The 26502-nt window shown below is 41.9% G+C and overlaps 1 protein-coding gene across 3 annotated transcripts in view; it reads right to left on the reverse strand.

Moving 5' to 3' along the window:
- The window catches only part of LOC147677801 (ATP-binding cassette sub-family C member 12-like), a 954180-nt gene that overhangs the window by 191992 nt on the left and 735686 nt on the right, over positions 1-26502 (reverse strand). For all 3 annotated transcript variants that reach the window (XM_086945451.1, XM_086945452.1, XM_086945453.1), the window contains exons 26-27: positions 20688-20877; positions 5117-5276 (exon numbers count right to left, since the gene is read on the reverse strand). In XM_086945451.1, coding sequence (XP_086801577.1) covers positions 5117-5276; positions 20688-20877 — 350 coding nt within the window. The remainder of the gene's footprint in view (positions 1-5116; positions 5277-20687; positions 20878-26502) is intronic.

Consider the following 26502-nt stretch of genomic DNA (forward strand, 5'->3'; position numbering starts at 1 on the left):
GCGTGAACTTGGATCTTTTAATTAACAAATACACAGTGGCCAAAAAAGGTAATTTATTTTTATGTTTTGCTGATCTGAGCAGCGCATTTGATTTAGTTGATCATGGCATTCTATGGCAGGTTTTACTGGAGTTAGGAGCACCGAAAGAAATAGTACATTTCCTGGCTAGGCTTTACCAGAAACTTTCTTGTAAAGTCCGATATGGCAGCCATGGTGAATGCACACCATTCTTCAAGGTATCTAGGGGCATCCGCCAAGGATGCGTACTAGCTCCTCTTTTATTTTCTCTTTTTATTAACTGTGTTGATCGCACCTTGGCCACCATATCAGCAGACGCTCCGCAGATTGGAGGCAATTCTGTCTCAATCTTACTTTATGCGGATGACGCGGTACTTTTATCACGCACTCAGATAGGCTTACAACGTCTCATTGATGGTTTTATGTTGTTTATACAAAACAGGAGACTCTGTGTAAACAAATCCAAGACCTATGTTATGTTGTGCGGGGAGTCAGCCAATAAACTAAAGTCCAATTTCTATCTAGACAGCGATAAAATGTTACAAGTTAAAACATTCTGTTATTTAGGAATTACCTATGCCAATGATGGATCCTGGAAATCAGAGCTTGAAAATGCTAGGTTGAAAATGACCCGTTGTACCAGCAGTGTTTTTCGCTTCTCATCTAAGCTCGGCTCGAGAAGCATTCGTGACATGATTAACATCTACAATATTCGCTGTGTTCCCTCGGCATTGTATGGGGCTGGAGTGTGGGGCCACACAGATGGCACCCCCCTCCAAAAAGAGGAGAACAAGTTCCTAAGAAAAGTGCTATGTGTTCCCCACTCCGCCTCCATTCAATTAATTCATGACGAGGTTGGGGTCGAGTTTATCTCGGACTTAGCAGCCGTTCGCCCACTCTTATTGTGGCGTTCTATTTGGGCTAAGCCTGAAACTCGATTCACTCAAGAAATTATTCTTGACTGTATAGGCCTGGACTTTTCTTTACGTATTCTTTGGCTGAAATACATTAGTTTTTGGTTTAAGACTCTGTTTGATATTGATGTTCTTACTGACCCCGAACTCGCGGTAGAAATACCCAAAAAAGAGATTAAACAAACTTTCTTGATGTACAAAAAGAAAGGGCGAGATGAGGCATATGGCAAGTTAACTACCGTAAAGTTTTATAGAGAACTTAACTTGCCATCGGGGTTCCAAGCATATCTCCTACATGTCAGCCGCCCATCTCATCAATATGTTTAACTCGCGTCAGGTTGGGCATTGTACACCATCTTGTCGCGTTCCCAGTACAGAAGCAGAAATCTGAAACCCCCTGCCCTTGTGACAATGTTTCACGCCAGAGTTGCTGCCATTTCCTACTTTTTTGTAAATTTTATCATTTTCTAAGATTAAGGTACTTAAAACCTATATTTATTAAATACAATATACGGTCTTTTAAGAATGCCCTTGTGTTATTATCAGCTTTAGAAAATGTGGACATATGTTTTTTTGTTGCCATTTACATTTTGAAATGTACAGCTGCCAGGAAAAGTATTGTATTGCCATGATCTCCATATTCCTGTCTGTACTTCTCAAAACGTACAGCTGCCAGGGTGAGCACTTTTTCAGCAGTGTTCAATTTATCTTTAACCCTGTCTGTACATGTTTTCTTCTTCTTGATTCTTTTATACTTTTATCATACAGCTGCCAGGATATATTTAGTGCTGCTATATTTCTATACTTCCCTGTCTGTATCAGCAAATTTTAAATCAAAATTTTATGTCCCATGATTAGGTGGGGGCTTGTTGTTCAACGTACAGCTGCCAGGATAAACATTTTGTGCTAATTTATTTACTCCTGTCTGTACGATTTTAACTGTTAACTTCTATTCCTTTTTGCCATTTTTATGTGTGTTTTTTTTTTTTTTTTTTTTTTTTTTTAACGATCCAATGTAAACGCTTGTTAGTATGTGTCCTATCCCCACATGAACTATCTTGGATTCCCCTGTATAAATCTCGTATTTTATAACAAATTTTTAATGTAATGGATTGATTTCATGTTTTGCTTGTATGATTTGTTTACAAATCGAATAAAAGCTTTGAAATTGAATTGTGTATGTATGTGTTTGTATGAGAGTGTGTAAATATGTGTACACCTATGTGTTTGGTGTTTTTGAGTAAGTGTAAAAGTGTCTGTGCTTGTGTGTTTATATGTCTCAGTGCACTTGTATATGAGAGTACATTTGAATGAATGCATGTGTGTTTCTGGGGGTGTTTGTGTATGTGTGTGAGAGTGTATGTGTGTGTTTGCGATTGTAGGTGTCTTTGTATATTAGTCAATGTGTCTGTAAATGAGTGTTTGGGTGAATGTAATTATGAATGAATGTGTGAAATTGTTGATATGTTAGACTCTATATGTATAGTAGGTCTTCATAACAGACTCAATTCTACATATTGACTTCAGTACAAGATTATTAAACATGTGTGTAGTAGGGTTTGATGAGGGATCAGACTCTACGACAAGTTCTCTGAAAAAGACTATTCATAGTAGAATATAATTATTTATTCAATTTTGTCAATAAAAAGTAATGCTCAAATTCTAATCACTGACTACCTAACTTACTATTTTTATTTTGTGTGGACTTACACTCATAGACCTAACACTCATTTGTTTTTCTTCTCTGCTAAATGCATCATCTTCTAGAATTCATTTTATTCTGCTCCTGACTCCTACTGTGCTCTGTTCCTCATACTGTCAGGATGTTTGATGTGTGGATTGCAGACCACACCTTGTCTACTGGGAACCATTCCGTCATGAGCCCACTTGCAGTTCAGGCTGGACTGTTTCCATAAGGAACAGGGTCAAAGCTGATTTGCATGTGGCTGGCTTCAAACTAGGGTGTTGTGGTGAGCAAAAGAATGATGGATTACTCCCAGATCCTTGTGAATGGTGGTGAATGTTTGCATTGTCCAGCATTCCGTCAATCAATTGTTTCTTTTGCATATGTCCCCCTCAGTGGGAAGGGTATGCCCAGACGTGGGTCCCATGCTCACTACACCACTGGATTCAAGCAGGCCTGGCTGATGAAGGGTGATGCCCTGAAACTGGTCCCAGGATTCTTGTTTCCGGTCCAGGGAGGACCTGGCTTGGCAGTTCGGGCTGGACTGTTTTCATAAGGATTTGCATATGGCTGGGTCCAACCTCGGGTGGTGTGGTGAGCAAAAGAATGATGAATTAAACCCAGATCCTTGTGAGTGGTTGCATTGTCCAGCATTCCATCCATCAATTGTTTCTTTTGCATACACCCTGAACTCAGTGGCAGCTGCCGCGAATCCAAAGTGGTCGGGGAAGTAGACGAGGGTGTTAGGGGAATAATATATGTTTTTTAATTTACCTGTCTTGCCTCCAACGCTGTCGGCCACATTGGTGCTCCTCTCCTCCTGGCAGTCACTGGGGCACAAAGCACAGGCTCCCCTCCCCACCCAATCCATACGTTGCTTTCATGCTATACTAAGCATGAGAGCAGCACTGGGATTTGGCTGAGCAGGATGGTCTAATGCTCTCTCAGGCACAGGGAGCCAGTGCCATTCCTCCATCTGGCTGTGGAAAACAGCTGTGTTGGAGAAATGTAAGTGTGCATGTCGGTCTGGCCATCCTAAGATGGCTGGCCAAACAGACATGTGCACTTACAGTGCACAACTCTCCTCCCTGCCATGGCACGGCCCACCCTAGATTCCATGACTGTGAATTAGTGGAAAATAAAATTATCGTTTTAATATCATTTTATTTTTTGCTAACTGACCATCCATTATGGAGGAGCTGCCCCTGCCTGGATCGTTCGATGAAGGCGCTGAGGGTGATGACCTTTTTTTGAAAAGTTTCTAGAAGATTAGTCAAATGGCGGTAACATTACTACCAAACCCCAAACCGATCTTCCTATGGTAGGTAAACGATCACCACTGGGTAATTTATATCTGTAAAATTAGGATTACTCTTTTTTCACTTTCGGTTTCTTTTTAAAATGTCTAGCTTTTATTTGTACTCATTCATTACAGTCATGTTTTCTAATAGGCTCTAATTTCTTTGTGGAAATGCACCCTTCTCCGGACAACCTACGGCACTAGTACAAGGCCACAACAGTGACAGAAATTTGCAAACAATGTCACATTATGCAACCTACCAGCAACTGACAATGTCAGCAATTCTACCACTTAGTCTTTAATGAGATTATGCCTTCGGAAAAGGATCATAGATCACAGGTGAATAACCAGTTTACTTTCAACCTTTAAATCATGGCAATAACTTTTTCTCGACAGGTCTTTATTTCAAGGAAGAAAAAACCTATGCCACACCTCAGGCATTCCAGTAGTTATGTGGTTAAAAAAAAAAGATATGAGGTGCATCTTCTCCTTCTCTGAAATTATATTTGATCCTTTTGTGCCAATTTCAGAATAAAAAGAAAAGAAACAAAAACAACAAGTGTAAAAAACAAAACAGATATACGAATTGAATTGGGAGGTAAAAATGTTCAACAATAATATGTTTGTCAATATGGTTCTGATAATTCTAGGGAGCTCAAAGGGCATAAGCTACAGCACTACCCTTCTGCTTCCGCAGCCGAAAAAAGACCCAATGATTGCGTTTTAGACTGATTATCTATTTGCACCAGAATGCCATGCCACATTTTTTTGTAAATATATTTCTCCACAGGCCCACACTTTTCACAGGCTGTGCACATATGGTGCTAAGCAGGACATGAGATGTCTTCTGCAAAGTGTATGTTCCACAGTTTACACATTTTAGTCTAAGTAATCATTCATGCATATTAAGATTCCCACAATGCTACTTATGTTAATGCAGAAGTACACAGTGCAAAAATATTTCAAACACTGTGAAATTTGTACAGTTTTCCATACATATTTGCAATTTTTGCGGAACAAAACATTGCTACTTTGGACAGCCTTAATTAAATAATTTGTTGGTTGGAAACCAAACTTGATTTTTTTACCTAGTATCAACTCTAAATATAATGTTGAAGTTCTTGGAGGTATTAATCTAATACCATCATGCTACTTATACAAAAACATGAATATATTTATTGATTATGCATCAAAATTTACCTCACGGTGCCCACAAATAAGACAGGATCCTGAGGAATTATAGACAGTTTTGATCGAAGATCTTCTAAATTCAGGGTGCAGATATCAACATCATCAATAAAGATGGTGCCAGAGATAGGTTCCACAAGACGAAACAGTGACACTCCAAGTGATGACTTTCCTGAGGGTAGGGAAGAGGAGGTGATGAATACTACATGTACTGATTAAAAAACATGAAGATAAATACATTACAAATGGACTTTTATACCAAGGTTAAAGTTTCAAATTTCAAATGTTCATGGTACTACAGATTTCACACTGCAGAAATGTAAACATGTTGTTAGACTGTGAAATATATTTTACATAAGAAAAATCATTATTAACTAATGAAAGCACAAGGTATAATAACAGTAGAAATTGAAATTATATATAAAGGGAGGGCCTTTGGAAAATGGCAGTTGTTTAATATTTGGGAAGTGTGTGAGAACAAAAGTCTTGCAGAGAAATTTGCATTCTCTGGCTTTGAAGATTGTTTGACTTCTCAACTCCTTCTCATCTGAAACATGTTTTGATTTTACTGAAATGCCAGACAATCATTGGTACATATTGTACGTAGGTACACTGGAGACCGTCTAGGTCAGTGTTTCCCAAACTGGGGTCCGCGGACCCCCAGGGATCCGTGACACATTACCAGGGGGTCGTGGGCAGCAGTTTTAAAAGCACAGCAAAGTTTCTTGTATAATTAGAAGAGTTCGAGCAACAAAAAAAGTGTCAAGATAATGCCAGTGATTAATGTACCTGCTGGAGAGAGAGGAGGGTTTTGTTCAGTGGCAGCTTTGACTTAACTAATGTAGCACAGAGGGTTAATGTGCCTACTGCAAAGAACGTGTAACAAACAGACTTGATGTGCATAGGTCAGTGGGTACTGATTTTGTCACAGAGATTCTTTTGTTACTGTGCACTTCATAAGTGACAATCGTAATCTAGCAGAGAGACCTATAAAAATATTTATTTGTGAAGAAATACATTTTTAATGTAAAAGTCAGTGCTAGCCACTGTGTTATGTTCTGAATCCTGAGTTTGTGCTTTTCCAGGCCAAGCACTCTTTAAAATGTCTATCAGTATGAATGACATGTTAATACTACACCTTGTAGTCCCCTTACCTTATGTACCATTTTTTAAACACTGATTTACATGTATGATTCATTATCTCAATATGTATGTGATGTAAAGTGCTCTGACATCCTACAATGGTATGAGAGATGCTATAAAACAAAGGAAATACATGTGACAGAGGGGGTATTCCTTCAATATAAAATACTAAGGGCCAGATGTGCGACCTGTTTTTATATGCGCAAACGGGTTCGCGAACCCGTTTGCGCATACAAAAACCATCGGGCCATGTACATAGCCTATTTCGCGAGTCACAATTTTTTTGCAACTTTCTAAATAGGTTTTGCAACTTGCTATTTGGAAGGGGCATTCCCTTCCAAATAGCGAGTCTCAAAACCATGTACAAATGTTTTGCGACTGCAATTACAGTCGCAAAACACCCGCAATTATCACTTACTTCAAGTAGATAGTAATGCATTCACAAATAGGTCCCCCGGGGGACCCCTTCCTCTTTGCAAATGCATGCAAAATTATTTTTTAAGGGCAGGCAGTGGTCCAAGAAAACGTTTCATTTTCTTTTTTTTAAATGCATGGAAAACAGGCTGCATTTTATTTTTAAAAAACTGCTTTATTTAAAAGTAGTCCCAGACATGGTCGTCTGCTGAGCCCAGCAGGCAACCATACCTGGGAGGGCCTGCCATTCCCAATGGGCTTGCAAATTGCGAGGCTCATTAATATACATGAGCCTCGCAATTCGCGACCCCATTGGGAATTGCAAACCGTGTTAAACACACTGTTGTACATTTCATTTAGCGACTCACCAATTGCGAAGCGCTAAATAAAATGGTCATATATCTGGCCCAAAATCCTTAGTACTTTGAGTATTTGTATTGTGCGCACATGTGTGTTTTTTTCAGTTACTGTTTTAATATTTGAAATTTAACTCATACAGATTGCTTGGGGGTCCCCGGCTTCCAGTGGTGACTCAATGGGGGTCCTCAGGGGTCAAAAGTTTGGGAACCACTGGTCTAGGTAACATGTCAGGACATGTTAGCAATGTGTGGAAAAAAATTAAGGACCAGATGTAAGATCATTTTTTGCGGTTGCAAACAGGAAATCGGCCGTTTGCAACTGCAAAATAGGTCTGCTCCATGTACAAACCCTATTTTGCGAGTCAGTAACCTATTACCGGCTCGCAAAATAGGGTTTGCGGCTCAATATCAGGAAGGGGCGGGCCAAAGGCATCCCTTCCTAATAGCAACTTGAACTTCAATGTACGATTGTTATGCAACCATAATGTAGGTCGCAAAACACTTGCAGTTTACCACCTACTTCAAGTAGGTAGTAAACTGTGAATATCACCGATGGAACAGCAGTGTCACCGACAAGCCCTGATGAACACCCAGGCACTCCTAGATATGTAAAGGGAACCCTGTAGGATTCACCAGGATCCTCATGCCTACATAAGCCAGTTAGACCTACAAACCGAAAGAGAAGCATGGCAGTGCTGGAAGTGCTTGCACTACCATCCTGGTATCTGCTACTGCACCACCATCCTACAATCATGACCCAATCTAATATTCAATAGTAATTACAGTCAAGGGGAGGAGAAGGTAGTGGCATTGTCGAGGCCTGGGAGGTGGTATCTCTGCTCAGATCTAAAGGAGGCCTATATCTAGACCCCCTCAGATTGCAGGTCTAAGATTGATTTACAACCTTCACTCTATGTAAGTATATATCGCTGCATCTAATCTACAACCAAACAGCTCAGGCATAAACAATAAAAATAAGTGAGATAAGGAGTGGCAGTCTTTTCATTTGGATGGATGTATAGAGGGTCGTCATGTACTGCAAAAATCTTTACAACTGAAGATGTAAAGTAATGTATTTAACTAAATCCCACAATGTTCTCTAAATGCTCATTTCATACTATACACAAATACTGCAGAGTTAAGGAAATAGACATCACAGTTTATGTACCAGTGTTTCATATGTATACAGCCGTACATTACAAAATGCATAAATACCCTATACAGATAGAATCTAAACAAATACATGGGTGTTCTATATGCATGCCATAATTTACTGAACTGATCAAGCTCGACTGTGAGTAAATGGGGTCAAGGAGAAGGACATCTTGGTGGTAAGGATCTGATAAAAGGACTAGCAAAGAAATTTAACAGAAATTTAGCCAATACAACCCTGCCTACATCGGTTAATCAACCACATTGCCTTGCCTTCATAAGTGTCTTTTTCCATAACTGTGAATGTTCTATTTTATAACACTGTTATTATTTTCGATGGTTTACTTTATTCTTCCATAACAGAACCCAAAGGGTCAAGGTCAACCAATCTCTGTCCAAACTCACTACACTCACCCTGGGGGTCCCATAGAGATCTGCCCTCTTACCTATTCTCTTCAACTTATTCATGGAACCTATAGCAGACTCCTTGCCATCCTCTCACATTCATTATCACATATATGCAGATGGCAAACAATTGTACCTGAAAATCTCCTCCCCAGATGATTTCACAACCCTCAACACAATTCTACAACATGCACAGAATTGGCTTACTCACAACCATCGCAAACCTAATTTCATCAAAATGGAATTCCTCCTCATTACTCTACCTAAGCACAGTCTCAAGATTGACCTATGGATGAAGCATCTAACTTCCCTCAATTGCACTCCTCATAGATTCTGTGAAATCTCTGGGTATTAGACTAGACATTTGAATTGGTGCTGGCCTCTGTCTCAGAGGTGCATGCCTTCATGCACTCTGTATCAATGTATGCAACGTAAACACACTTCATTGATGTATTGTATTCCGGAAATCTTTATTATATCATTATTTAGTTTTCCATCTTGCTTGATTATTCGTGTCCTTTAAATGTGTTATTATATCATAACATACATTCTGGTTATCTGAACATGTATTTATGCCCAATGCATTTCGGGGGAGTAGCCCTTCTTCAGGGGCTCTGTAACTGTAACATGGAGGAAGTTAAAGGTTCAGAACAGAACGTATCTTTATAGCATCTGTGTTCAATTATACATATATTAATTCTTCATGTTGATGTTAACCAACCTATTATAATGTTTAAATATGTTAGATGATGTGATCAAAAACCATGTGAGAACCAAAGTCTAACATGCTTACACCTCATTAATACTTGTGGAAAGTTCCAATGATCGTGTTTCCCAGTGTGTAAGGTGCACGCATATCACCCAATGTGAATATGTAGCCGTCTGTACAAATACTACTACTGGAACAAAAAGAAACAAACACTTCTCCCCTGATCTGAATTCCCTAAACTGGCTCCCTTATGACGTAAGAATTCAACAAATGCATAACTCATAAAGCTCTGCATTTCAATACTCCCAGGTACTTGGCACAAAAGCTAGAATTATCAGCCGGATTTAGTTGGGATTGACAATGTGGCCGCATGGGGTGGGGTGTTCACCGCTTGGCAGAGGCCTCCTCTCTCAGTTCATTCACCGGCTCTGGGGCTAAGCAAGTATGTCACCATTTTGTCCTCGGCCTCGCGCTTCAAATCCTTTCCAATCTGTCATGTACAGAAGACCACCATCACTCCCTTGGACTCCCTCATTGTTCCCCACACTCCTTATCAGCCTCTAGAGACCAACTCAAGCCGTCAGCAGATGTTGTGCCTCAGCCTTCAGTAAGTTGGTAGTGGAGCCTCCGTGGATCATGCTCAGTTGGCCATTTTGGCTAGAAAGACCCCACAAGCAGTCTTTTAAGCAGAAACAGCACAACGATTCAACCCAATTTATCCTGTACTTATAGGAACCACATACAATTATAGCCTAAGACCCTCTTTCAGTGGGACTCTGAAAGCTCTTTTTTCTTGATCACATACTGTCAGGCAACAGACCTAATTATATTAATGTAGCCATAGGCTCTCAAAACACAAAAAGGTACTCTGAAGTTTAAAGTTAATGCCTGCCCTCCTCTGATCTGTGCAGCTTCCAGAGAAAAAAAACCATGAATGATCTAGTTATCTAAGACACCTTAATAGAATAACAATGTCATGTCTGTGTCCCTAAAGGATAAAGCTCAGGCAGCTGAATAAACAAAATGATCACATCTGCCTCAATGACTAACGGAATATGCTGTGGTGCATGTCACTTGAAAACCTGTACCCAAATTACCCAGATGATGTCTATCCTACACCAATCATGCCTCCATATTTCTAGACCAGGGCAAGTGTTGTACACACATAAAATTGGAATGCCTCACAACGCCTTACTATTCTTTTATAAGAATGCTACTATTGTATTACTTTTCAGCCGAGCAAAGTCACCAGCTCCCCTTATTGGCTCTAATTGCACATAGGGAAAATGTAGTTCTCAATTTGTACATTTTAAAATGTCTAACATAATGACTTGGAAATCATTTTTAGTCTCTTTTAATTTCAATATATATTACAACACTGAAAAAAGCGAATCCATTTGGAGAACTTAAATATTCACGTCCCAGTATGTGCTATTCCATCTCTGCAGAGAAATATGTGCTTTTTTGTATTCCAAATCTGTTTTCTGGTATTTACAAACCATGTAGCACTAAAAGAATGCATCATCTTCTATTTACACATCAGATCAGCTACATATTAAACACAAGGACCTTAAAATTGGAAAGGATGAACAAATTAACAATTAACAAATTAACTGTTTGCTTATCTCATGATACCTCAGCTCTTCATCAGTTCTGAGTCAAGGATGGGGCGCTACAGCTTGACATTAGACAAATCATGAGAAGACATCTAGTGGCTATTATAAGGGCGTTGCTAATGCAGCTAGGTCTTGACTTGAGATTGTGCTGAGAAATCTCTCCTGAAGCCTTGTTTTGTTTCAGTAGTGCACAGACAGGGACATTAGAATAGACCCAAGGTGAGAGAATAACTAGTAGGGGAAATAATGTTATCAGCAAAGAGTGTTGGGAACATTTTAGAACAAAACTGAAACTGGCCAAAAATCAGCTTACTACAATATTTTATGGCATCTGAATGAGTGAGAAAGCAACTACATTCTCCTCTAGTATTTAGTAATACAATATAAAACAGAGCATAATGACATTGCTCAATTTTGTAATGTAAAACAGTGCACACTTTAATAATGTTTACTTTGGTATTGTATTTTCAGTATTATATATGATTTGTCTTAGGGAATGATTAGGGGGTACACTTTCTATGGACCATTATACCCAATATTGAAACACAGGGCATAGCATTTTTACCAGTAAATAAGTGGCACAACTGTAATCATAGTTTACGTTTTTAAGAAGTTGGTGAGGAGTACAGCTTCTAATAATATAACATATGATCCATATAATTGCTGTACAGTCCCAACATGTTGACCGGAAGATGCTATCAAGGTTCTGAGAATTATGTTTTAATCCATAAGGCTATGCTTTGATATGGGGTTCCTGAACATCAGCAATTAATTTTGTATACATTATTGTAACTAAATTCTACTAGTGATTTTAGTACTTTAAAGGATTCCTGGTGTAAGTCTTTTACATACCCAATACAGAGCTATGTTGTGATACTGGCCCTTCCTACAGGTCAGCACACTGTAAAGTGGTAATGTATTACTCTCTTCTCTGATCTAAGTGCATTTAATGATAACACCATTAAAATAATATACCACTTTCTTATGTTGCATCCCATTTATAATGAACACTGATGATGATGGCTCTTTTCTATATTTCCATATTTCAATGTACAGAGTGGTTGGGATATACATGATTTTTATGTCTCCACTGATGTGATATATTAAGTTACTTTTGTGATGAAACATTATATAGATCTTGCTTGGACTTGTCACAGACTTCAACTTTAACCTATTTTTTTCCCATTATTATTTACATAACACATTATTCCTGTAGTTTCTTGAGCAATAATATGTGGTATTGTTTGTGAAATGTTTGAATGCTGATTGAATATTTTTACGTATAACAGATCACTTCTAAAGAAACCTTGTAATAATATTTGTCAAGGAAGTGCTTTCATGTTGATGGCGCATTTTGCCACCTGCACTGAATCACTTAATTAAACAGTGCTACAAGTGTAGGTGGCAAAAGGCCTATGGGCAATGTGGGAAGGAAAGCAGGGGCACAGAAGAGCCCCCTCATAAATAGCGTAAATCACCTCAGGGCAAACACAGCTTTGAGAGTGAGTCGGTGATTGCCCCACAGTAAAATGCCCACAAAACCATTGTGTGTGAGCTTGATGTTGTTTTCACAGTGAAGGCAGACATACAAGAGGATAGTTGACAAGTACTTTGAGTAACGGCAATATGGTGATGGTAATGGATGAGAAACGAGATAGGGGTGAAGAGAGTCTTGAGTTTGAAATCAGTGTGCACTGGGATTATGTGTTATGTGGGGAAGCAAGATGGTGGCCGCTTGATACGGCCGTAGGCAGCTCCCAACAAAGTGGCATCAAGAACTCAGTTTTAATTCTATAGCAAGAGCATGATTAAACCTCTGCAAAACAGAAAATGTACAGACCCCAGCTGGGCCCTACCTTGGATTCAATCCATAGCGTGACAGGCCGAGTCGGTGATTGCACGTTGCAGGTGGATGGAAAAGGAGTTTTCCCTGTTTGCAGGATGTCGGATCTCAGAGGTCAGAGCAGCGTCGGCCATGGGGCCAAGACCGGCAGCAAGGGGAAGAGGTGCAAGCCACCAGACAGCCCACCAGATAGTCCAACATATGCCAGCCGTGGACTCAGCCTATGCACCAGCAGGGACGGCTCAATCAGCTCAATCGGGACGCCCGCAGAAGACGACCCGAACAGAGACAAACACGGAGGGGAAGGGGAGGAGCGTAGTCACGCAGCCCCAGCAACAGCAGACCGGTGCCTCAGTGCTTGAGTTGCTGCAAGGCGCTGGTAGCTGATCCAAGCCCACAGCAAGTACGGAGCAGGACTGTGCCTCAGCCTCAGCTCAGGTAGGTTGCCAGAGCAGCATGCAGGCCGGTAATACCACACTGGGCTTTGGGGGCAGCAGGGGGAATGAGACATTGGGTGAGACATAGGGCGATATGTCAGGAAATTTGTCCGCATGTAACTGGGGGGAGAACACTGGCTACTCAAATGCAGTATGTGGAGGGAAAAGGTGACCAAACCCAAGAGCCAGCAGCCGAGGGTAACATGGGAATGAGTACAGAAGAGACAGATAAATGCAGCAGTGGGGGCTTTTCAGGGCTATTCTCCCAGTCACAGTCGCAGGGGCCGGATGTCTCATAAGGTGCCCAGGTTCTGAACAAAGGTGATCCAATCCAACAAGATATGGCCAAGGATGGGAACAAAGGCTTTACTAGGGAGCATGCTGGACTAACGGGAGTCCGAGTCCGCTTTTCTATGTTCGGATGTGCTTGAAAAGCAAAACTGCCACAGGGCACTTAGTTCCAAGAAAGTGGGAGCTCGTAGTGACCGGGAGCAGAACTCTGAGGCTAACGATTTCTTTTTTTCCCTATCAGATGCCACTTGGTCAGATGTGGAATCAGGTTCAGAGTCTAATACAGATGCAAGTGAGACGGAGTGTCTACCAACCAACACTGGAGTGGATTTGACAGCTACCACACAGAAGACACACAACAAAATGGAAGAATAGATAATCAGAGGTACAGGGACCTAAAGTGGGACTACTCCCCGGGTGATCAACTGGTTGGGGATAAAAATAAGGCCCCCCTTGACAGCCAGCCTGTAGTGCCTCCCACCTTGGATACTATTTTGCAATGTGTGATTGCTCACCGTGAAAAGGCTCGCTTGGAAAGCAGACACTCACAAAAGTAGAAAAGTAGCCAAAACATGCAACGCCATTAGTGACCGGCTGACGGACCTTGAGTCAAGAACAGCTGCCCTCAAGATGAACATCGCAGGCACCAAGGGCCAAGCAGAAGCACATGAGTCACAACTAATCAACATCCAGTGGAAGCTTGAGGAAAACGAAAATCGTCAGAGACGGAATCATCTGCGGTTCCTTGATATTCCTGAAGGGAAAGAGGGATCGGATGTCCGGAGGTATTCGGCCGAGCTGCTGCAAAAGTCCTTTCAAAAACTAGAAGGTTGGAACTGGCCTCATAAAATTCAAAGGGCGCATCGAGTCCCCTTTACTCTTCGGTTACTAGTTAACCCTGATGCTAACCCACAAGCACTCCTGGGTTTTTTTGGAATCGTTCTGCTGCGACAGAACATCTTTTAAAAAGCTATGCCTGAGGCTCAGCGAGTCGGGATGGCTTTTCATTCTTTACCAGACCAGACTTTTGTCATATTACTGTTGAACGTTGAAGGCGCTTACGCCAAATAATTAAACCTTTCCAGGAGAAAGGTGCAGAGGCTTTCCTATTGAACTTGGCCCACTTGAAAGTAATCTGGGTTGACCGAACCAAATTTTTTACCTCAGAAATCAAGGGTATAGAGTTTTTTACTTCAGGTGGGGTATAATTGTATAACCGTATTATTTAGGGGTTTGTAAAGCTAAAGCTATTGTCTATATGGTCGAGGGTCCCAGAAGGGTTCCTAGGACCCCTAATGTAAACTGATAGAAACCAGTGGGTAAATTTAAATGTAAAAAAAAAAGAAAACAGGGGTGGGGGGTTGAGAAAAACCAGTCAATGTATTTTTTTTAAAAAAGAGAGTGACTAGATTCACAAATCCTTATGGTAGGGGTAAGGAATTAGGGGAAACAATTTAGAAAGAAAAAAAAGAGAGGGGGTTATATGGAGATGTTCACATAACATAAGCTATAATTTTCTTGAGATTACTGAAGGTGTACAGAGACACCAGATAGGGACACATGTACATGAATAAGCCACCAGTGGGGAGGAGGCACCGTATTTGATCATCCTTTACATACCGACACAGGTCTGTTTTTTCTCCGATTGGGGTTGCAGGGAGGGGTAGGATGGTTGGGTTGGTGGTAGGCTGGGGGAAGGGAGAAGAAGAGTGAGGGGAGGGTGGGTGAAGGTAGGGGTGGAGGGCGGTCGTGGGGGGAGAAAACCCCCCAAAAAGCAGCATGACTTGGGTAACCTAAGTAGGGAGACAGGAAACAGTGGGCATAATTAAAAAATGTATAGCAATTGATTTGGATGTTTAAAATGTTTTAGTAATGGGTAGGTTAGCTGTTTGCCTAATTAATGTTGGGGGACTAAATGATGGGGGAAGCGGGCTAGGGTGAGTGAGGCATTTAGTTTTCTGGGGACAGATATAATATGCCAACAAGAAACCCATCCTGTGGCAGAAGCAAGGGCTCAACACAATCCCAGGATACATACAGGTAGCTTGTTCTTCCCAGACTACTACCACTAAAGGGGTTGCAATCCATGTTTCAAATTGGTTGTCCCTAGCAAAGCGAATTCTAACAATTAAATGGGGGCGATGGGCAATAGCCACATTATCAGTTCGGCTTACCATATGTACAGTTAACGGGCCTAATTTAGATGATCCCAGAATGCTCGAGGAACTGGAGTTAGAGGTAGCCTCCTGGCCGGGCCCCCTTATTATGTGTCGGGATTTCAATATTCATTTGGATGCAAGTGGCCCCTTCACTAAGGAATATCAGGGGAGAAAGCCGCAAGTTTATAAAGCATTAGCTGCTCTGATCTCTAGCCATGAGCTAATCGACATATGGGCCCGTAGGAAGCAAAAGGACTTATGTTATACCTATTTGTCATGTCCTCATAGGAAGTATGTTAGGCTAGATCAGGGGTCTCCAACCTTTTCTGTAGTGAGAGCTACTTTTGATGAGTGAAAATCATCGTGAGCAACTAAAGGCCGAGCAACTTGCAAATTGTCCCCCGCCCAGCTGAATTGACTAAAGGGCCTCTTCAGAGAAAGAGCTACCCATTTAGTATATGCAATACACAACATGAAATCAGAAAACCTATCCCAGCTTCCCTCTTCAACAGTTTGTGTGATCCTGGCATGTGAAGTCACCAGCTAAGAGAAGTACACTACAATCATAAGAAATTGTGGGGACCTGCAGAGATATGTAAAGCTACCAGCATTGAAAACCATAAACTGAACGTCTTTCTCTCGCAGCTTGCTGGCCATGTAGGTAATTGCTACAGTGCCCCACAAGAGGTTATCACACGATAGTAACTTGAAATGCTTAAGTTCAGGGTGTGCATTGCCGCTAGATGATGTTTTTGCTACCAATGCCCTTGTTGATGGTGCTAATACAAAGAAGATGCTGAAAATACTGTCGGGTCACGACCCCTTGATGCTGGAAGTAACGGTTCAGGGGCATCAAAGATGTCTAACAAAGTGGACCTTTGATAGGAAATGACTGCTCACTGAGGGGTTTATTGAGCATATGAGGGAATGGACCCGACAGTTTTTAAAAATAAACAGGTTTAGTGCCTCTAGAGAAATATTGTGGGACACATTTAAGGCTGGCTTAAGGGGGGAGGTTGCCAGCTTTGTTGGATCACTTAAGACGAGGCAGCAAGAGGAATTGCTCCGACTAACAGATCAGCTGACGAAGTCAAAGGAGGACCACATGGCTGCAATCGCTCAAAAACAGGTAGAGTAACAAACTCAGCTGCAACTGGAGGTCATAAGGATAAAGGCAGAAATTAATGGTATTTACAATAAATGGTGGAAGCATTTCAAACCTATAACATGGACAACTATGAGTACGGGGAGACCAGAGGCAAACATTTAGCACTACGCCTAAGACAAAAGGCAGTTACAAATAACAACATGAGGGTAAAAAGGAAAGATGGGACCCTGGCAACAGAGTCTCAAGCAATTCTTAGTGTGTTCACAGAATTTTACAGGGACCTCTATCAGACTGCTGGGCTCAGCGATGATATAAATGTTCCTATTTTGCAGGAACAGGAGGCAGATATCTCGCCTAGTGAAGTCACCGATGCACTCCAGGCAAAGGCCGCAGGGAAAGCGGCAGGCCCCAATAGGATTCCAATGGAAGTGTATAAAGTACTCCAGTTGGAGCTATCCCCTTTGCTCCAATATTTGTTCTTGGCCGTACAACAGAAGGGCCAGCCACCTCAATCCTGGTAAGGAACCAACATAGTCGTATTCTTCAAGAAAGGGAAACGCGTCAAGGACCCAGATTCACATCGACCCATCTCCCTGATTAAAGCAGATGGGAAACTATATTCTAAGATCATCGCGCTTCGACTTGGCAAAGTTATTGCCTCATTGGTGAGTCCATGGCAACATGGTTTTATACCAGGGTGAGGGACCACAGATCACATGCGTTGGGTAATCTCCCTGTTTGACATAGCGAAAATTTCGGGAGAACAGATGGCTTTGAGTCTCCTCGACGCTCAAAAAGCTTTTGATCGGGTTGAGTGGGAATATTTATGGGACAACTTAAGGTCCAATGGGTTTGGAGGACGAATTTTCATGGCTGTAAGAGCTATGTACTCACAGCCATACGCTAGGCTCCAATTGATGAATAAGGAGTCCGAAAGGATTGTGGTAGCTCGAGGGACGAGACAGGGATGCCCTTGACCACCGATTCTCTTCACATTATATATCGATCTGCTCATTAGGTCAATTATGCAAGACCAGTTAATCAAACCAGTAGTGGTCAGGGGGTATAATACCAAGTTCTTAGCATATGCTGATGACATAGCTGTTGTTACCCCCGACCCACTGGGAGCAATTACGAGGATTGAAGTTTTGGCCAAGGAATTTGGTAGGTAGTCGGGATTATGTCTGAACTCCGATTGACTGCACCAAAAGTCTTATCTGTCAGGATCCCCCAGAAATGAGGTAGTTACCTATCTTGGGATCGACATTTCAGCGGACTTGGGTTCCATTTGGGCAACAAACTCGGCTCCCCATATAGACAAAATTAGCATAGACCTAAAAAGAATAGATAAATTACATATGTCTATAATAGGAAGGTGCAACGTGCTCAAAATGACTATGTTCCCAAAAGTATTATATTTATTTCGCTGTATCCAGTTAGAGTCGGAGCCTGCTTTTTTAAAAAACTGGATGGAATATTCTCCCAATTTATCTGGCATTATCAGAAGGTCAGGTGCTCATTGAAATTCCTGACCTTTCTTCAAGCTCGGGGTGGGCAGATCTCAATCTACTATATTATTATTGGGCCATAATGTTGCAACAAATGGCTATTCTGTTTAAATTCAATATGGGGGCAGAAACATGCTTGGGTGCACAGGAATGCAAAGTCCCTCCTTCCATGTTTGAGCTGGCCTCAGGTAGAGCAGCACCAGGGGTTTCATTCAGGCAGTTGGAGGTTAGTTACTACAAAAAACACTGTTTAAGCCTCTTAGATTGGCTTGGAATGTATGGCATAAAGTCTGCAAGCTGTTAGAAATTCCCAGCCTCCAGTGATACCTACCCCTGTGGCGATCACCAGTTTTTCCATCCCATCTCTATGATGGAATTGGTAAACATTGGGAACAGGCAAGTGTTAATAAAATTGGGGATGTCTTAGATAGGAATGGTATAATTTATTTTGTAGATCCACAAGAGCGGTATAAAATTGACGCTAGATCTTACTTTAAGTATGTCCAAATTAGCGAAACCATCAGAATTTTCATATCAAATATCACCTCTACAGATAGGACCCCTTTGCTAGAAACCATCCTATACAAAAGCCACTGAATTAAGGATATTTATTGTTTTTTGATAAAAGCCACTCCGGATGATTTAGTAAAAACTGAAACTACCTGGGCAGCTACATTGGAAAACCAGGACGTGAACCTAAGCAGGCCATTGGCTCTTTCAAAGAAAGTATTTCTTTCCACCAATGTGAAGGCCCAACACTTCAAAACAGTTTTCAACTAGTATTTTACCCCAGCAAAACTGTTTGGGCAGAGCAAAAGAGGAAATGATCATTGCCGAAGATGTGGGCAAGGCCCTCCAGATCTGATTCATATGTTCTTTGAGTGCAGTAAGCTAAACTTTCTGAAAAAGGGAATTGAAATGTTTCCGCATAAGGTGCTATGACAAGATGTGCCTATTTCGCCAACTATGATGCAATTAGGTTTTGATGAGAAAGCACAATTAGAATCGACACAGGTATATTTTTGTTTTATTTCAATAGCAGTAGCCTGATTGCTGATGGCACCAAAATGGAAGGATGTTGACCCTCCGGAGTATCAAGCTTGGTATGCTAGGATGCTCCATATATGTAATTTGGAGATGGCACTGTACAAATGCAAGGGACGGAGAGCGGTGAAACAGGGCAGGAAAATCTGGGGCCCTTTGATGGAGTAGGTCAGATACATAAATTGTCTATGCTGTCTCTATATTCTTGCTATAATGTAATATGAGTTGTTTAATTAATGTTGTCCTGGCGTAAATAATTGTCTTCTTTTAACTAGAGGAATTATATGGGTAACTGGTGATACGGTTATTTGTAATGCTTATACCTGTGATTGTGCAGCTTTTTCTTTTTTATTGTAACTATTGTCTCTTCTGGGAAATATAATTTAAAAAAAGAGATTATGTGTTCGCAAGATCTTCAGATGGATCCCGACTGAAACCAGAAGGACGGTCACCCAAGCCCTCGTCATTAGCAGGCTGGACTACGGCAACACCCTCTACGTGGGAACCACATCCAAACTCCAGAAGAGACTCTAATGAAGACAAAACACCTCTGCACGCATCATCCTTGACATCCCCCACCACAGCCACATCTCCGCCCACCTGAAGAACCTGCACTGGCTTCCCGTCAACAAGAGGATCACCTTCAAGCTCCTCACCCACGCTCACAAAACACTCCACGACGCTGGACCAGCATACCTCAACAAATGACTCACCTTCTACACCCTCAACCACCAGCTTCGCTCCGCTGACCTCGCCCTCGCCACCGTTCCACGCATCCACTGAACAACCACTGGCGGCAGATCCTTTTCCCACCTCGCCGCCAAGACATGGAACACCCTCCCCATCCACAGGACAGACCAAGAACCTGCTGACCTTCAGGAGACTCCTTAAGACCTGGCTGTTTGATCAGTAGGTGCTTCCCCCCCCCCCCCCCCCCCCCAGCGTCTTGAGACCCTCACGGTTGAGTAGCACGCTTTACAAACGTCTGATTGATTGATTATGTTAAGGATTGTTTTTTGGGAGGCTAAGAATGGGACAATATATCCCTTTTGACAGTAGTAGAGTTTTTAATATATGTATACCAGCTCTTTTTGCTTATTGAAAACAAGGGTTGAATTTGTATATCTGATTTGGCGCATTTGAGTGGTGGAAATTCAATAAAGGTTGGAATGAGTAGTGGTTTGATGTCATTGAGGCAGTTTGGTGGTAGACAACCAGAAGAAGCCATTGAAAGTGGTTTTGTTTGCATGTACTTCGTCTTGTGGGATTTGTAACAGAACTCAATGTTCAATGTGTTTGAATTACATTAGAGCAGACAAAAGGAAGAACAAAGCATATAGCTACATATAAAACACAAGATACAGTTATGTAATAAAATGAGAGAAAAGGTCTCACCAGAGCCAGTCCGCCCAACAATTCCAACTGATTCCTGAGCATTAATAGTCAAGTTTAGCCCTTTTAGGATAACTGGAGTGTTTTCTCGATATTTCATTTGATAATCTTTAAAAGTGATTTTTCCCTTAGTTGGCCAGTCTTTTGCAGCCTGTACAATTTTGACTTGATTGAATGCCTCTGGAACACAGGTCTGTGAAACATACCAGCAAAAAGCTCAGCAAAATGTATTAAACAAATAAACCATATTCTGTGACTTAAATTTTTTGCCCTTAGACATGTAGATAGTGAGATGAAAAAATATGTCAAAAATGTAGTATACATTATTTATATTTAAATTACTTAAAATTATAAAACATGTAGACAATACTGCAATTACATTAAGTACGTAACCAACATTAAAATTAACAAATAAAAGTCATCCGCATTCATATTCCTATTAGCTAAATAGCCCCCAGGACTATATCTCTTTGAATCCATGCCTGATCCTATTATCATTTCTCATTCAATATAAAAACTGAACTCTTTCCTGTTGGGTTGTTTTTTAAAGCCTTGTTGAAATTGGACTTCAAATTATGCTCCTGAAATCATTATATTTTGAGCAAGAATTGAGATCCAAAAGCACTGCTAATGATCAAGAGCAGCATAGGTAACCTTCTTTTTCATGTACAAATACACAGCATAGGAAAATAAAATGTCCAGCTTCAATAAATCTTCTTACAACAGAATAGAGTGTGTGAAAATTGTATATAGGTAACTAAGTGACTAAGGGCCAGATGTACGACCCTATTTTTCATGGGCAAACAGGTTTGCGACCCGTTTGCGAATGCAAAATGTCACAGGGCCATTAACAAATCCTAAATAGAGAGTCACAATTTATTTGTGACTCCCTATTTAGTAATTGCAAGTCTCTATTAGGAAGGGGTGTTACCTTCCTAATAGAGAACCCAAAGCCATGTATGAATGTTTTGCGACCGCCCCAAATTACCACCCTCTTCAAGAGGGTGGTAATGCACTCGCAAAAGGAAAGGGGTGCCCAGGGGTCCCCTTCCGTTTTGCAAATGCAGGGAAAAATATTTGTTATGGGCAGGCAGTGGTTCCAGGGACCGCCTGCCCTTAAAAAATGAAACAAGAATGTTTCCTTTAAGGAAAACGGGCTGCATTTAAATGCATTTTATTGAAAAGCAGTCCCAGACATGGTGGTCTGTGGAGCTCAGCAGGCCACCATCCCTAGGATGGCCAGCCATTTCCAATGGGGTCGCAAATTGCGAGTGGGTCATAAATATTCATAAGCTTCGCATTTTGCAACCCCATTGGGAATCGCAATCAGTGTCTCTGACACTGTAGTGCATTGTCAATGGCACCTTGCAATTTGCAACTCACAATTGAGCGCACATTGCGAGGCTCAATTTTCAAGGTTCGTACATCTGGCCCCAAGGGGCTGATTACAAGTTTGGCACAGCAGAGCCAGTGCAACACCGCCTCCACTGCGCCAAACGCATGCAAATCCGCTCAAGGACTGCCAACCGCATTAAGAGTTGGAAATGCACAACTCGTAATAGGGTTGGCAGATCTTTGCTGTTCCCATGGCGGTGCCTGGAAAACAGGCACCACAATGGGAACAGCAACAATTTTCCAGTACAGCATGGACATCCACGTCCATGCCGTGATGGAACTTTGTGAGGGTACAGACCTGAATGTATCCTCATGTCAGGGGGCACCACCAGCCTTTTCATGGCAGGGCTCTGCCCTAAAAAGGCTGGCGGTCCAGGAACTTGTAATATGCTGAGCAGGACTGCGCCAGTCCCCACTCAGCATATTGCGTAGTAACGTTCCTGTGCCACGGTCAGGGAACAATTGTTCCCTGGCGCATCTGACGGTCCACCTCCGCATCAACTTTAGAAACTCGTACTGCGGTGGACTTACACATTGCGGTCACGCGTAACAATATCTCTTGGTATATACCACTGGGTATATTGAGGTAGTACCACATATTTTCCAAAAGTCTGAGGTGTGCAAGCTGAGAATGAGAAGTTTTTGCCAGCACAATTTCAGCTGATTTTTACCTGGCATAAATCCTTGAATCCTGCCCAAATTGAGATTACAAAGGGGGCTGTAAAAGGCCCAGGGTATATCTATATTTTTGTGGCATTTTCTTGCTCATCACCACTTTGACCCTGATTATGAGTTGGCTGTATTCTGGTATGGCAATACCACAGGGAGTAGTTTAGAATGCTTGATTTCAGGCAATAATCTGCACCTACATCCAGCATTTATTATCACCATAATATGGGAAATAATCAAGTAGACCTGTAATTACAGGGCCTTTTTCTGCATGTTCTTCTAGATTCCTGTGACAATTCCACTGGTATACCACCTGTCATGAGTAGGTGGTAGATTTTAGTGTGGGGCAAGCTGGGGGATAACATGTAGGACGGGGTAGGTAGCACATCTGGAATAAGGCGCAGCTCTGGTCTCTATTCAGGAGTGCTGTCTGCTGTCACATGGTGCTAAAGGTAGTGGATGGGGTCTAGGCTATGCCTGTAGCTCTTGCCACTCTCCAACCATAGTTGTACTGTGTGTGCATCAAGTAAAACTAGGTCTGGTGTTCCTGGAACTGATACGCTTTGGTGTGGGAACACAGGTGCATTCAGAATTGTCCAAGGTGTTATCCTCTGGATGTACTGCTTCAACTAGCTTGTCATGATGGCCTCCATGTGTAAACACACATTTTCTTTGTTGTGTTAAAATGTATGCAAGTAACTGATGAATGGCCCTGACTGATGTCCCCATCATGTTATATTAGACAGGGAAGATAATATCAAGAATAATTGTTCTAGAAATATGTTCTGTAAATCTCTGCCAAAACATATTAATGGTTCAAATTCATCTATGTTTTTAACATGTTGTTAAAAAAATACATATTGGTACAAATGATTGTTAAGACATAATGACAGTCATGGGGTACAACTGAAGTCTTCAGTGTAGTATGGGGTCTAATTGACTAGATGTCCCAATCAGACTGAAACGTTTAGGAAATGATGCAACATTGTTCAGGATCAGCCAGTCTCTGGTGCATCGTCACACAATCAGGGACCAGTCTGTCCTAAAAGCTTTGTCCCAGAGAAAGAGTATAAGAACATTTGTCACAATCATGGCTGGCTGATCCTTAATATTAGCACAGCCAAGCAAATTGCTGATGCCATCTTGATTGAGATCCAAGTGTTAGAAATACAGTTAAAAACTTCCATCACCGTCAATTTACACACAAAAAAATATGAATGAGACTCCTTGCTTACCACTAAGATCAATAAAAAAAACTGCCACAATTCGACCTTGAGAAAGTATAACCATACACCAGTGACAACTTCACACCTCCTGAATTCAACCAATTATCGGCACAGATATTGGTCTGAGGCAGGTGGTGGGACAGTATTTAAAACTGCCCATAAACAATGGCATCCCCCAGCACCATTGGGATACTTGATGCCCCACTTTCAACAACCTATGAAACATTTCCAACCTCCTCTACCATCTCCTTTTTACAACCCATTTTCTTAGAACTAGGCCGAGGCAGGTCGAGCAGCCAGAGGAGACACCAACAACCACGCGTGCATTGGAGCCCACTCCATCTCTTCATCATACACGAAGCATGACAAAGACAAACCCCCAACTGAGCACGAACACCGACACAACATAGGGGCCAATTTAGATGCAGGCAGAAAGGGCTCTGACCATCAGTCGGGCCCCCCTGCCCGCATCGGAATGTGCTATTCAGACTCCTTTCCAACCGAGCCATTCTGATAGGTTCGGTCGGAAAGGAATACAACTTGGTTTTCCGGAAGGCTTATGATGGGCTGGGAGAGCCCGTCCACCATCCAGAAACCCTTCAGTACTCCCCCGGCCGCCTCTTTACGGCCGAGGGAGTACGATGACAGTTTCCCACTGCCTTTTTCTGCCGGTCTTTCCGGCACAAAAAGGCAGTAGAAAACTGTCTTTGGGGACCCCCAGCAGGGCCCCCATCGGTGGGAGGCCGCCGAATTGTTCCCTGCACCCGGTGACAGGCACCTTGAGGTGCCTGCCACAGGGTGCAGGGATGAACTGCACCTCTGCAGTTAACAATGCAAACATGCATTCCGTTCAGAATTCATGCTCCCATTGTTAAGCATAGGATTGAGACCAAACAGGGTTCGGTCGCATTCTACTTTCAGAACTGGAACCAATGACAATAGGTTGTTCGCTTCCAGTTCCTGTCCGATATCGGACGCACTCCAGTCTGTCCGACATCGGAATCTGCCCCTTGGTCGTGAATCTCAGTAGCCAGACGTTGAATGCCTATGATCAGAAGATGCTTACTAGAGGACTTTGATTTGTTCCGACCTACAATGGGAATGAATTCCAAATTCATCAAGAACTAACCCAATTGTTTCGCAAGATCAGATTGCAATATTTTTTGGGGGAGAACACTGAAGACAATATGGAAACTGCTCAAATGAACACAAACCTTCAATCCCCTAGCCCAACTGGTCCTTCTAAAGGTGTTAACCTTTGAAAAAAGCGGTCCTGAACGATTTAGAACTTAGAACTAGAATTAAGAAACAATAGTTCTATAATCTCTGTAGGAAAGAACGTTCGGCTGTGAATACTTCGAGTACCATCAATAAAAAGGTGGATAAAGATGAGGCTATTGTGATCGTGGACAAAACAACATACAAGGCAGAGTGCTGCACACAACTCAATAGGAGGAGTTCATACCGTCCTCTCATGTGTGACCAAGGAAAAGATTATAGACTGCCATAAAGTCTATGGTGGAGGAAGCTAAAGATAATGGCTGGGTGACCTCAAAGAAAGCGGACTTCCTGATAACTAATGACCTGGTTACACCGTACTTTTAAGCCCTGCCTAAAATCCACCACCTTCTGTAGCCATCTCTGGGTAAACTGATCATCTCTGGGATTGGTTCTCTTTTACAACCTCTGTCCCAGTTTGTGGATTTCTTTGTGAGGTCCTTGTTTTCTGAGATGCCTACCTACTTCCAGGATACAAAGGATGCTCTACGACTCTTGGTGGATGTTCCTTTGAAGTAAAAACCGACTACTTGGTCTCCTTTGATGTCAAGCCATTATACACCTGTATCCTACATGGCCAGACCCTTACCAATATAGAGACCCTATTTCAAGGTAGAAATGTGGATGCTCTCACACCTGTTTACTTCATTATGGAATGTACCTGCATGACAATGAAAGAAAATGTCTCCCATTTTGACAACTGTCTATCCATCCAGAAATCCAGTACTTCTATGGGGAGTACATTCACCCACAGTCTATTGAATTTGTATATGCACTCCTTAACAGAGCAAGTTCTAGCACCTGACAACCCCTATCCCTCCCACATAGTTATGTGGAAGTGCTATCTAGATTACATATTTGTCTTTTAGTATTGGGAAGGTACCTCCATTACCTCCTTCCATCAGGGGTAACTCATTGAATCCTTTCCTGAAGTTTACTTGCGAATTCAGTAACAAGCACCTCCCCTTCCTGGATTTACACATTTCTTTCTCTGCGGGAACTCTAGAGACGGAACTATAAAAAAAAAAGCCAATGGCTCAAAATGCTCTACTACCCGAAATCACTGAGAGACAATCTCCCTTTTAGGCATTTTTGGCGGCTCAAGTGCAATTGTTTCTATGTTCAAAAATACAAGGAACATGCCAGCACATTTTCATGTCAGGCATGTGGTTAGACAGACAGCACCGGTCTCCACTCGGATGGAATCAGGTAAAAGAGCCTGCAATAACAATTATTAGGCACTCCTGGAA

This window comes from Lissotriton vulgaris, chromosome 12, assembly GCF_964263255.1.
Source record: "Lissotriton vulgaris chromosome 12, aLisVul1.2, whole genome shotgun sequence".
NCBI lineage: Eukaryota > Metazoa > Chordata > Amphibia > Caudata > Salamandridae > Lissotriton > Lissotriton vulgaris.